At 38.2% G+C, this 14139-nt stretch overlaps 1 protein-coding gene across 4 annotated transcripts in view; it reads left to right on the top strand.

Moving 5' to 3' along the window:
- Nucleotides 1-14139, top strand: part of SIPA1L1 (signal induced proliferation associated 1 like 1) — a 201207-nt gene that overhangs the window by 176550 nt on the left and 10518 nt on the right. For all 4 annotated transcript variants that reach the window (XM_054635565.2, XM_054635566.2, XM_077180271.1 and 1 more), the window contains 5 exons: nt 1031-1155; nt 3771-3889; nt 6194-6633; nt 12466-12705; nt 13785-13950. In XM_054635565.2, coding sequence (XP_054491540.1) covers nt 1031-1155; nt 3771-3889; nt 6194-6633; nt 12466-12705; nt 13785-13950 — 1090 coding nt within the window. The remainder of the gene's footprint in view (nt 1-1030; nt 1156-3770; nt 3890-6193; nt 6634-12465; nt 12706-13784; nt 13951-14139) is intronic.

Raw genomic sequence — 14139 nt, 5'->3', positions numbered from 1 at the left:
GTCTTACAGGCTTTTAGGCATATGAGGCATGTAGGCTTAGTGTGGCACATGGGCCCTGTGTGTCTCTTTTGTCATTAGCTTGATTTCCTTGAGTTTATTCTGTCTTTATTGATCTTTCTGAAATCCATCTGCCTATTCTGACAAGATTTGCAAAGTCCATTGAACTTTTCATTTTGCCCTGTATACTTTCTTTTACAGCAATAGGTGTATGTCTCACTACCTTATTACAGCTATATTTAATTTGCACTAATCCACTTAAATCATTTTATGATCAAATAACTTAAGAATTTACAAACGCCAGGATTTGGGAATCCATATTCAACAGTCGACTTTAGAGAGGCTTATTTAACATGTTTGGCAGTGTTAATATTGTTCCAAAGAAATCCATGTTGTTGGCATATATGTCTGCATCACCCAGAGGTACCTGGGTGATGCAGACATATATGCATCTACTTTACTTACTACTCTCTTGGTTGGAACCCGGGGAAGTGGCTGAGATACATGGGATTGTCCCAACAAATTTTCTGATGCTTTCTTTGACTAGTTTGAGGTAGTGCTTTGAGGTAGTTGAAAGGATCTGATCTTTTCCCAATAAACACACCTCATTTCCCTATGTGGTTTTTATCCAAACTTTTACGTTTTACTCACTATGTTGAGTTTTCTATTACCATGTAACAGTCTGGTCACCTTTTCATGTAAACATCTGTGTAAATAAAAATGCATAGTTTTCTTTCTTGATGTTTTGATCTGCTTTTTTTTTCAATTGTAGCATTGTAACCAGTTGTTCTTGCCCAAGGATGCTCAATAAATTAATGTATATTGTAATCGTACGCATTAAAGCTGGTAAAAGGGTCTGGAGAGCTACCGCAAAAATGAAATGGCAAAGCATTATAAATCCCTCAAGCATTTGTGCTGTGCATTGGTTTGCCCTGTTGTTTGACACTGGCTTCTTAAAAGTGCTCTTTTTTCCCCTTGTGCAAGGTTTATGTATATTTAAAATGCTTATCTGCTTTGTGTTTGGGGAGAACAGGTTTGGAATTAGCCGCAGATCCCCCGCTTCCATTGACAGGCAGAGCACGCAGTCGGACACGGGCGGCAGCGGCAAGTCCACGCCCAGCTGGCAGAGGAGCGAGGACAGCATCGCTGACCAGCTGGGTACGTACGGAGCTCTGACCTTGGCCCTGCCTCTCCTGGCACATGCTGAGCCCTCTCAAGGACGCTGCTTTCAGCGCCTTTCAAAGTTAGCCTTGTTCATCGGGATGAATAATTAGGTCTGGAGCATGCACTGAAGCTTCTGCAGTCTGCTTCCTGGAGACCTAGGAGTATCACCTGAGGAAGAACTGATTTAATTTCCTTATTTGACTGTGGGATTAAATCTGCCTTAGTGCTCTTACCCTGAAACATTCTGTCCTTTTAGAAGCAGCTGAGCAGACACACTTATAAATTTGTCTTGCTGCCGAGGACTTGTTTGACCTTACCTGCTCTCCTGAGTGGCTTGGCTTAGTTCAATATTTCCTTAGTTAGCTAAAGTACTTGTGATGCTTCCTTTTCAAATGGTGCTATATAAATGCAAATTGATTGTTTGATCATTGAAGCTATAAAAACACCATGTATAAAATGGAAAAAATGCAATTAAAGTTTAAATAGTGAAGTAAATCTATAAGTAGGTAATCACCTTTCACAAATGTATACGTTTTCATTGCATATAGCCATTAAGCTGTCAGCTGAGGGAACACATTAACTACATAAAACAGCTAGGTACTGAGAATTTATACTGTTAGGCCTTCATTTGAAGTTCTTGCACATAGGCCTTTTGCTACAACTATGGCTTGACTTGAAAGGATTACTGGTAAGACTGACACCAGTGAAAATGTCCTATCTACAAACAGTAGTTTTCCAACATGATGACCCTGGCCAAGGTTGCTAGATTGTGTTTCTCTAAATTTTTTTATCCTAGATTAAACAATTCCATACTTTGTTATTGCATCACTGTACAAATGGACTAATGTTCTAGGGAGAATACGCTTCAGTGACATGAGGAATTTAAGGTATATGCTGCCAGCCTCTGGTTCTGAAGATGTTCTTGGTTCACACACCTTCACAACCTCAGTAAGCTGTGCCTTGTCATCAAAGCCATCTGTCAGTCCCTCCCTCACAACTCCCCCCATATTCACAGTAAAAAACTATGATTAAACTAATCTGCAGTTCTCGTTTTGACAGAACAATTTTAATCACATATGTTTTGAAGCTGTGTGATGGTAATGACACATGTAAAAATTATCTTTTTGCTCAGCATTACTTTTGCAGACCAATAGTTGGGTGTTGGTGCTGGCACTGAGGGAGCTGCCAACAAGTTCTGTTTTATAGTGTCAGGTGTCAACATATTAGCAAAATAAAGAAAGCCAGAAAGAACAGGAAAAATTACATGGTAGGAGAGATGACTCCAGCATTTGGAAAAGGATGAGAAATGCACAGTGACGTAAAATCCCTGTATTTTATCTCTTGTGTATTGTCCTGCTTTCATAGAATTGGAAGCTGCATCTCTGATTGGAGACTTTATTGTCAATTTGGTGAATCCAGGTGAAAGTTTGTTTTTTGACAAATAAGTACGCTTCCACTTGGGATAATCTGTCTCAGGGTAAATAAGGCTTTAGCTGTAGTGAATCCACACACTGACACCTTCCTGGCCTATCCTTTGCTACAGAGCAGTTTGTTTTGTGTTCACCAACACTGCTTGCTACCACTTGCCAGGGGAAATCAAGTTTGATGATATTATTACTGGTATTATGATTATTATTCTTTTAAAAAAAACTCACAGCTTTTATTTGTTTTTTAAAAAGCTCATGATGCTGCAGATCAAGATGAACAAACTGTAGCTGTGGTGGAGAAAACACTACTATTTACAATGGATATTGTTAAGTACTTGATGTTTGTCAACACATTCTACTTAAAAGGAGCATTTTTAGAAGAGCAGAATATATGTAGAAGTATATGTAAAAGCTCATAACTGAGAGAGATTCTTTTAAAATACTGACCTTGGGCTCTGAGAAGGCAATTACCTACCTAACAGGCTGTGCTGTGTCTGAACACCCTCTAGACTTCACAGTTATCTCCTGGGAAAATAAGTTTTATTGGCGAAGTGTATTCCTCTGAGTATCCATGTAAGATGAGTGATTTGACTTCCATTCACTCTTGTCAGGTTTAGTTTAGTAAGTATTCCTTTCGTACATCTATGCAGTTTCCACATTTACAGCCAGCAGTGTTTAAGATAGAAAACGTTTATTTAACTCAACTTTGGTAAGAAATATGTGTAGTAGTTGTACTGGGGAAAATGGATTCATTCAAGTGATCACTGTAGACTTGCTATTGTCCTGCCTTGCATAGAATGCCATTTAAGGAAATGTGGGTGTTGAGTCTTTTAAATCTCTTGTCAGCAGGTGTCAAGCATTTAGAGATCCAATGTCAGTACCCTGTGAAAGGGAATAGTCTGCTGTTTAAATGCTCTGATATAGTGCTCTTGGACAGTGGGGACATGATACTGTTCAGGTTGTTCTAACCAAAGTCAGAATGGTGGCAGCTGGTTTTTCATGAAGCCTTAATGATTTACACCAGGCAGGAATGGGCCCCTACTTCCTTCCCTGTGTTCTGTCACAATATGTACCTGATTTTGGCTGAGGTAGTGTTGGAAGAATTGCAGTGTAAAATAAGGTTAGATTTTTTCTTAGCTTGTAGCACTGCTCTCTCAGTCCATGGTGTGTGCTGTGTTGCAGAGCCAACGTGCCATCTCCCAGCAGTCTCAAAAGTGCTGCCGTCCTTCCGAGAGAGCCCCAGTGGAAGACTGATGAGACAGGATCCTGTGGTACACTTGTCTCCAAATAAGCAGGGTCATGTAAGTTATTCCAAAAAAGGAATTATTTAATGTGTCACTTTTGCTCTACAAGCTCTTGATACCAAAAGTGTTCTTCTAAGTTATATTTAGAATGTCAATTTTTAAAAAAAGCAAAGAAAAAAAAATTCTGTTCCTTGGAACATGGAGAATGCAGCAGAGCAGGCCTGTTGGTGCCTAAATCCTACAGCACTGTGTACTGAAATATTTACTAGTTAATAAAGATTTGCTGCCAGTTGAACAGCAACCTCTTGTCTGTTATCTTGTAAGAAGTAAAGGATTAGTAGAAATTTGCAAAGCTATTCCTAGACTTCACATGTAAGACTTGCAGTTTAACTAGTGTATCTTCTAATGCAATGGCCAGAAAGCTGCTGCTTTTGAGACAGACTGGTGATTTTTGTTCTGTATTTTCTCTTTTTTCATAACATACACTGTTGGAAGTCTGTCTCCTGGAATCCTGCTGAAAAAAAACCTTACTTGGTTTATTTGTTTTGAAGTTCTAAATAGTAAATTCTGTCTCTGCAGAGTTAACTATTTATACCTTTGTGGAGACTGTCACTGCCCAATTTGTATACAGAGAGATAGATAAATACAGTAAAGTTCATAAATTTAAAATGTATTGAAAATTACTGAAGACACTGTAATAAAAGAAGTACACTTTAAGCTTTAAAATCCTCAATAAGCTGTATTACTTCTTTTTATTTGTACTGCAGGCTAAAATACAGAGTTGTCTTGCATGATGTTACTGAAAGTATTACTTGCATTTATTTAGATGTGTGAAAGCCTTTAATTGGTTCCAGTCTTTAATTTGCTCCTGCTTGCCACCATTATTCTTTCAATGAAATTGGCAGTGTTGCTTTTAGATTATTAATTCATAGCATCACATGTATTATTTAAAGAAGAAAATACCAAAGAAACCCGAAGAGTAACACACCTGTCTTCGTATTCTTAGAAGCACAGACTAGTTTTTAAATTTAGATTGACCTGTTTTTCATGAGATGTATTTGACTGCATAGTGATGTAGTACATAACTCATTAGCTTGAGTGCCAAGTGAAACACTGGATTTATTAATGCTTGCATTATTCTGGTTTAGTCATTGTTAAAGTAAGTCTTTATTATATGGACAGATGGATGGGCAAGTGATGAAGTTCTTAATGAAGAAAAGTAACTTTAATTGGAGATAACTAGGAGTCCAGATCAACTTCATATTCTCCCATTTTCCTGTCAATTCTTTCTTTATAATAAATAAAGACATGGATGCTGATGATTCCTTGTTCTCAGTATGCATCTGTTCCCTATTTCCTTGTGAAAACAGAAGCAGTATCTGTTTCTTATATTTGTCTAGGACTGTATGTCTGTTCAGTAAAATGGTAGACAAATAGAAAACTTGTAAGTCTCCTTTCCATCAATTCCCTTTTTCCCAGGCCATGTGGTCATCCAACAGGTCTGTTGCCTACTACTTCATTTCTGTAGATGAGAACTTATCTAAGTTCAGTAGAATTCAAATGGTTATAAATGCCCCAAAGGTAGATGAGCTACTGAGCAGTAAGTGTCTGACAAAAGAAATTCTTGAAATGGGATATTCCACCACTATGAAATTAAGGACATTCAGTTTCTTTGTAATAGTGGGCTGTGACCAAGGGCAGGACATAGAAACCAGCCAGGCACTGGCATGACCTGATGGGATAATTTAAAAGCATTACATTAAAGCTGCTTTTCATGCAACTCTGCTTTTTGGAAAGCAGTTTCACATTAGTTAAATGATGGTTCACTGGTCATTCGCAAAGGACATTCCTGTTGAGGAGGTAAGACACCCTACTGCCAAGAGGAGGAAGAGAAGTGGCTATGCTCTTCTTTGACTTTTTGATAGGCAATTGGATTGCTAAAATAGCATTTACTTTCTGTGGATTGGTTGTGCTTCATGTTGTAAAAGATTACAGTCTTAAAATTAGAATATTTTTAATTATTGTAGTTATAAATCAAGTCAAAGTCGACCTAGTTCAGCCACTTTCATTGGACTGGACTGAGCAGAACTGTGCTTGAAAGGAACCACCACAAGATATTTTGGGACAAAATATAATAGACTCAGGCTTTCCCTACTTTCCAAATCCATAAGAAACATTTTTTATGTGCACCCAGCACAGAGGATGTGCATTGTGTTGGAATCCAACTTTTAGAGTTTATTAGTCTCCTCAATGTATCTATCCAGTACCTCCAGGGAGGAGAGCTCCTACTGTACAGTGGTGACATTTGTAACCCTTTATTTTCTCTTCTCCATTGCCATAACTTTGTTGTTTCTTCTGTAGTCTGACAGCCACTACTCCAGCCATTCCAGCAGCAATACACTCTCCAGCAATGCCTCCAGTGCTCACAGCGATGAGAAATGGTATGACAGTGGAGAGCGCACGGAGTCAGAGCTCAACAGCTACAACTACCTTCAAGGGACATCAGCCGACAGCGGCATCGACACCACTTCCTACGGGCCCAGCCACGGCAGCACCGCCTCCCTGGGGGCTGCCACCTCGCCCCGCACAGGCCTGGCCAAGGAGAAGGTGGCCCCGCTGTGGCACAGCTCCAGTGAAGTGGTCTCCATTGCAGACAGGACATTGGAAAAGGACAGCCACATGGACCGGAAAGCTGAATCTTCACTCAGCCTGGATATTCACAGCAAGAGTCAGCCTGCCTCCAACCCTCTCACAAGGGAGAACAGTGCTTACAGTTTAAGTGATGCCGTCTCACATACAAGGTAATTTCACCTCTTGTATGATTGCTCCCCCATCATTTTCCCATTCTCACTCTCTTAACCTATCAAAAGTGAGAAGTGGATGTTGAAGAGAAGAGGTTCTACTTAAGTTAATCAGTGTTTTGAAAGATTTCACTGTGCAGAATGCTTGAAATTAAGACCATCTTTAGTCTTCGCATCTGCTACTCCTTATAGTACTAAAAGTCTTTAAGAGCATATTCTGTACTAAACTGCTGCTACTGAACTATGTGTAAGACAGACATGTCTGATGTGTTCATGGGGAATATCTTGTAACAACTGCAGTTCATGTATGGATCAGAAAGGAGATCTGTCCCTGTTATTAATGAATAGCTTAATGTTGAATTTATTCTTAGTCTTGTAAGTACTCATTTCAGATGTTTTGCATTTCTTTCCCCCAGGCTTTGTGTTTGGAAATCTGCTCGCAGTTGGTATGATCAATAGCAAGAGCAATTTGCTTGGGAGTGCTAACTTGTAGATTAATCTCATTCTGCTGCAGGCTTGTGGGTATGACAGGTTACAGTCACCTTCCCTCTCTCCCTCAGTTTTGCCACTTGTAAAATCAGCAATAGCAAGTACATCTGTAATGTGCTTAAACACCTCAAATGGAAGATACACACTTTACAAGTTAATTGGTGCTATTACAACCAGAAAATATTCTAGACCATTTTCCTAACGCATTTTCCAAGAAATATTCAGTGTGCTTTCAAAAAATATTCCTACTCTGTCATACTAGCAGCAAGAAAAAAAAACCATAGGTCTTTCAGGGAGGATGTGGGATCATCATAATTTGTTTGCCTTGTGGAGCTTGACTGTTGCATTTTTATTTTCAAGACACCTCTGTTTTGAGTGTGTAGCAAAAATACCTGTAGACTGGAAGTCCAAACCAATTTCTGGTAATTGTGTTGAACAAAGCCACTGTGCAAGACTAGATGTTTGAGAACAGTTCACTAATTCCTCATACAGTAGCTGTAAATAAAGGGTTGTCATAGAGACTGTAATGTTCTCCATGTGCTTTGTCATGGTGATTTTCACTAAATAATCCATTCATGGTGGTCCCCTCTGGTTTACTGCCTCTCTTCATTGGCCATTTTTGGCACCAAAGCTCATGCTCAATTGATAGAAATCCCACCCAGATGTTTGAGACTGGTGTGTTTCCAGTAGCTGCATATGCATGAAGAACTTGAGCAAGTCTGGAGAAAACACTCTGCAGAGGGACTTACTTAGATTTCTGCCATGTTTGTGTGTTTCCCTTTCTTGAAGGTAAAAAGTCTATATGATTGTCTGCAGTGTTACACCTTTTATTTTAAGATAAGCATGTTTTATGTGCATTTTTTAACACTCCTGCAGTACTTGTCTGAATGTAACTGGAAGTGACATCAAGTGTTGAGATTATTATACAAAATGCTGATTGCAATAAAGTTAGTAGCATTGTCATTTGGAAGGATTTTTTCTGAAGCCACTTAAAGAATCCTGGAAAATGTATGTAAGTCATGGAAACTTTATTGTAAAGCCTAATGGAATGGCATCTTTGTATATCTGTGATTCTGGTTTCTTCTTCAAGCACCAAATAGGGTTAGTTCCCCAGAAAAGCTGAGAAAATTTTATAGAAAGAAACACTTTGCAGGGCAGGCACACCATGACAGTTCTTTTCTTCCATATATAATATACTTTGCAACATGCCTGCAAACTGGTGTCTAGGTTGTTGTCTCATTATTTATTATATTATAACATTGTGTCTCCAAACACAGTGTTTTCTCTAGTTGGTGTGGATTAATTAACGTGATGTTTCTCTGATTGTATTGGAATTTTGGAATTATTCTCCTTGTCATTTGGGGCTGTCACTGAAATTTCCAGATACAGGTTTCCTGGGCTTTATTCTGGAGAAAATAGTTGAGGTTTCTTTTGGCCAAGTTTCATTTAAAACTGAGATGTTAATAATGCAACTCTTTACAAAAAGGTGTAGTAGCAGTTTGTAGAACACGTGGGACATGATACTTGAGAAATGCAGAAATACTTGCACACACATCGTTTGTTGTGGCAGATTATAAACAGATTGACTCATGTTCCTTCTTTATTACTTCTTATTTTGAAGACTAGAGGATGTATTTGATGCCTCACAATCAAACAAAGGCACAGTCTAGGATAAAAAGCTTTGATTTTGTTTCTTGTGGCATCCTCAGTTGGTTGCACACTGAACAGCAGTGGAACCCTAGGTCATCCAGCTGTTTGCTCCCAACTCCTTTCTCATTGCTTCCTCTGTGGAGGCACAAAAGCTTGGAGCTGGAAGCTGGTTAAAGTGGCACTTCCAAAAGACAAGCACAGATTATGGAGATTATTATGAAGATGCCTGCTTCACGAAGGTGAAGGAGGGGAGACAAAAGAAAGATTCTGAATAGGCTACTTTTCATGAGAAATTAACAGCTTAATTGGTGTGTTTCTCTATCAGCTTCTAAATTGCTATCCTTTGTTGCTTCTCATTTTTTTATCTTTTGCCTGTGGATGCCATAATGTCTGGAATGTCTTTAAAATTAGGTTTCTGAGCAAGAAGAAAAGGAATATGGCCCTAAAAAGATCTCTGTGACAAAAGAAAAGAAAATAACTACAAATTAGAGTGTTTGTGTCTGTAGAAGACAAGAGTGATAATTACTGCTCAGATCATTTAATGGTGCATAAAAGAACTAGTACCTGAGAACTGGTGGCAAAATGTAAATTATAGTGATTAACTTTTATAGCAGAGCTTCTGGCTGGGTTTTATTTTTCTTTTCCACCCCCATTCCCAAAGTCCTTCCTGATGATTGTGCAGATTTCTCATAGCATCCCCGGAGAACTGCATTATGTAGGCCAGTAATTATACGGAATCATTATAGCTGAATGTCATTAAATGAAGCAGTATGTGCTGATGGCATGAGTTCCTTACAAAAAAAAAAAATGAAATCAAACTTTCATTTCTACCTAAGCTATACAGTTTCTTATGGTCTTCTTACCAAAATTAAAAGGATAATCTTGACTATTTGTAATCAAGTACATTTTTTATTAATTCTGATTATTTTAAGATACTTAAAATATTATTTATTGTAGAGTGCTTTTATGAATGGCTCATCTGAAATTCTTGCAGACAGTCGTGTAGTATTTGCATGATTTTTATAATTCAATCCTTGGTGTCTCAATAATTGAAGTGGGAGATAAGGGACCAATAGTGACCATCTCTGTGTCCTGAGAAAGAAGACTCAATCTCTTGCAGATAAAACTAACCTGGTCTAGGCATCTGTTGCAGTATGATGAATTCTCTGCATGCTTCCTGGTGTCAAATATTCTAATAACTTCCCATCACTACCATAGTGCTTGAGCTCTGATTTAGTTTTTGTAGAGTATATCCAAAGCCTTTTGCTCTCCAAATATGCTCTCATTTAACAATTGTGTCTCTATACCTGTCAGTATCCTGTTGGCCTGCCTGTGTTTACTGGTAGGATGAAAAGCTTCAGTCATATTCACAATTCTGTGCATAGTCCTGAAGCAGAATATCTTCCCAAAAATCCTATATTGTAAAAACCACACCTCAAAATATGCAACGCCCCTTCAAGAAAACCATATTTTAAATTGCATGCTAATTTTCCTAGCATTTACCAGGCTGCTCTTGGCACCTATTATGCGTATTATAATAAATATTCAAATAATAAGACCTAAAATGCACAATGTGTATTTATAGTATGTTACATAATAAATATTATACATATATATGCATCTTATATGAATTTTATGTCAAGCATAATTAACATCATTGTTGCCTTCTTTCCCCAGTAACATTAAGGGTCAACACCAGTAGCCTATCCAGGAGCTGAATATTTATTTTTACTGGTTTTTATTAACAAATTATTTGTCACAACTAGCACTTCCTTGAGAAATACTTGATGGGTTGAAGAATTCTGAAATGTGGACAGAGATTCCTTTCTCCTTTTTCCCTACACTGAAGCAGACTTTTCTACTTCTTGAGAGTATTTAGGAGGGGGTAAAAATGGCAGTTTATGCTGTGGTAGTGATACCTTACAGATAGGCTGGCTTGCTCAGCATGCGTAGGAGATATTTTCAGTATTGGAAGAGACAAAGGGGAAATAGAGAAATATTTACTGCCTATTCCCATAGCTCTTAATTTTCTCTGCTTTCTTGCTATAAATTACGCTTGCTTATATCTGTTACAAATATGAAGGTTGGGCTGTGCAGCACCAAATATATGGGATTGATGGACAGGAAAATATCTTCCTGTGTTTTCTCAGTCTGCTGTCTTTTGTATAGGCCTTTCACATGTAGAGATGGAGGGAAGGAAGAAATATAATTCTTTAATACAAAATCTGTATTATTGCAATTTAATTTGTATGGAAATGGAGAGGGTCCATCTTGCCCCTCTTGTGATGCCCCTGGACTGCAGTGCCCCCAGACTGTTCATCAAGCCAACAGCACTTCAGTGCTGGGAATTGTGGTGCTTAACTTGAGCCACATGAAAATGAAACAGATTTCAGGGTTATTCTTTTGACTCCATCTGTTGTCAATGAAGAGACAGAAGAAACTCCAAACCATTAATTCATCCTGCATATCTGAGATCTCTAATTTAAGACAAGAAGAACCGCCTCCTTGGGATATTTCTTCATGGACTACTAGAGCAGGAGCCAGACAAGTGGCATAGATTAGGTAACTGACTGCTTAAGACTAAACGTAGGTGGTATTATTTTCCCAGGTGGCAACATTAAATTTAACCTTAAATTCTTTTTTTCTGTTTCAGTAAGAGGGATAGATGTTAAAATGCATTGTTTTATTAAGTTATGAAAAGATTGATGATGAATTTCCTGCTATGCAAAGGAAGAAGAGATTATTCAGTGACTTTATTTAGCCTTCCAGCTAATTTTTATTTCTCAGTCAGAAACTGTTCTTTACCATGGGGCCATCTGTTTCAAGTTCCTTCACTGCAGTGTTGGATCCAGGGATGAAAATGTGGCTAAGTTGTGTAGAGAGCTGGTAGAAAACTGATCTCCAGATATATAATGTTATTTCAGTATTAAAGTTGTACACAACGATTTCCTGTTATTGTGCTTATAGATGACTGACCTTTTAAGGTTGTTATAGTAAATATTGTCCAAGGCCTAGCACTCCTGATAGGAAACAAGTTTCATCAGATTTGAGCATCAGCATAACTAAAGAGTATCTTCCATCTCAAGTCCCTCTCCTTCTCCCAACAAGCTGCAGTTGGTGTTCCCAGCTCCATTTTCTGTCTTGACAAATGGTAATATATGTTAGAGACTGGCACTAACTTCTCAATTTAGGCTTGTTTTTTTTTCCTTGCAAATGCTTAATAAATGATTTTGAGGTAAAATTCAGGAAGCCCTATTTTGAGAGCTATATTGGTTTCTTCTTTAGTTTGTTTTGGGGTTTTAAAGAGATGTTTCTTGTTGCTTAAATTCCCTCAAAATATGTTTTCTTTTAAAGCCAGGAATTCCAGCAAGAATTCGGACTTCGGTTCTTTTTTGCTAATTCGACTAAAATCTCATGTATTACTTTTAAACTGCCTAATGCCAGTTTCCCATTTTGTGAAGGGTGGTTGTATTGTATCCCCAAAGGTTGCTTGCAAAATTTTTCCATTACTATGTGAGGTATTTTTAATGACACGTTGGTGGAAGGCCCTTAAGAAGAGCAGACTGGTTTTGCTACTCTATCTGCTGTTGATAAGAATAACTTCTTGTGCCCAGAGTTCTGCTCTAAAATCAATTAAACCAGGCCTGTATACATAGATTTGAGGCAATTTTTGTCTTTATGTTCTTCTCCTAGTACCATGAGCTCACGACACTCTGCCAGCCCTGTTGTTTTCACCAGTGCCAGAAGCTCACCTAAAGAAGAGCTTCATTCTGCTACTTCTCCCCAGCTTGCACCTTCTTTCTCCTCCTCCTCTTCTTCCTCGTCTGGTCCTAGGACTTTCTACCCTCGCCAGGGTGCTACTAGCAAGTATCTGATCGGATGGAAAAAGCCAGAAGGGACGATAAACTCAGTGGGGTTTATGGATTCAAGAAAGTAAGACTGTTTTTTTTTCTTGTTTGATCATTTGCTTTAATTGTAAAAGAAACATTTTGGTCTGTGACAGTTCTCCTTAGAGAAGAACTCAAGACTATTTAATACAATGCTTCATCTTCTGTAGAACTTAATCTCTAATCTAGTCTTCTTGGAGTATGGTTTAAGTATTTGATAGTTGGCTAATCTCATTCCCTGTTAACTTGTAAAAGTTGGGGGTTTTATAATTTCTAGAAAGCTCTATGGATTTCAGTCCTATTAAAGCTTATCTTTTCTTGGGACTACTTAAAGGTGACTCAAAATGCTATTTGAGCAAATATTAAAAATCCTCTTATTGTAGAGCCTGAGTTTTACTTAAACCTCTCATCCATGTAGTAGTACCGTGCATGTTGTGCATTAACGCTGGCATTCCACGTTGCCTTGTTAAAATTGCTGCCAGTATCCAGTCTAACTGGCTTAAAGCTTAAAGCAAGCCAAGATATCTCAGCTTTACAATATGCAAGCGTCTCTTTTGGAAGAGAAATTGAGAAACAACTTACTGGTGAAAATATTGTTAAGTATGACTCAAAAAGCAAGTAGTTCAGAAAGCCTATTTCAAAGTAATTTATTCAAACCTCCTTGACTGTTACTGAGTCAGGTAGAGTATCCCTAGATGATACCAATAGCTGACTGTCAAAAGGAAATGGTGAAACTTTGTGATAACTACATTATAAAAAGCCAGTTGAAATATTAAAGAAACTTGGTCATTTGCTGCTTATGGGCTTACTGAAGACATGTGTTTTTATGTTTGTATAGAATACATGTTATTTTAACGGATTCAGTCCCTTATTGGGAAAATGTATTACGTTAACCTTTCAATTATTTAATTGTATTGCTAGTTGATGCTTTTAAACAAGCTTTGTGCTTCCACAGGTATCCACTAAGGTGAGTCTCTGCTATAGTAGTGAAACTTCTTCCATCCTCTGTGCCCTCTACTTAGATACTTTCTTTTAAAAACTTGAGGGTGCTATAATTCTTGTTTCATTCATACCTCCTGCCCCAGGGTTTTGAGACCTGAATGTGTCTGTTCCATTTCATTTAAGACGTCACCAGAGTGATGGCAATGAAATGGCCCACCCTCGGCTGCGGGCATCGGCAAGAGACCTGCGGGCATCCCCAAAACGAGCGTCCAAGTCCACTGTCGAAGAAGAGCTGAAGAAATTGATAGATCTTGATAGCCCAACACCTGAATCCCAGAAGAATTTTAAGGTAGGTTAAAGAGAGAGATAGGATGTTTTCTATTCTCATCCATAGCAGGAAAATAAAATGCAAGGCAATCCCTGAATTCTTACCATGGACAGAAAATAATCTCTGTGTAGCTGATTACTGGGGAACCGATTTGTTGAAAAGTTTCATTATTACAATCTCTGCAATATTATTACAACTTTGTGTGATGAT

This window comes from Agelaius phoeniceus, chromosome 6 (assembly GCF_051311805.1).
Source record: "Agelaius phoeniceus isolate bAgePho1 chromosome 6, bAgePho1.hap1, whole genome shotgun sequence".
Lineage (NCBI taxonomy): Eukaryota > Metazoa > Chordata > Aves > Passeriformes > Icteridae > Agelaius > Agelaius phoeniceus.
The sequence above is the reverse complement of the archived record's forward strand: the minus strand, read 5'-3'. Positions and strand labels throughout refer to the sequence as shown.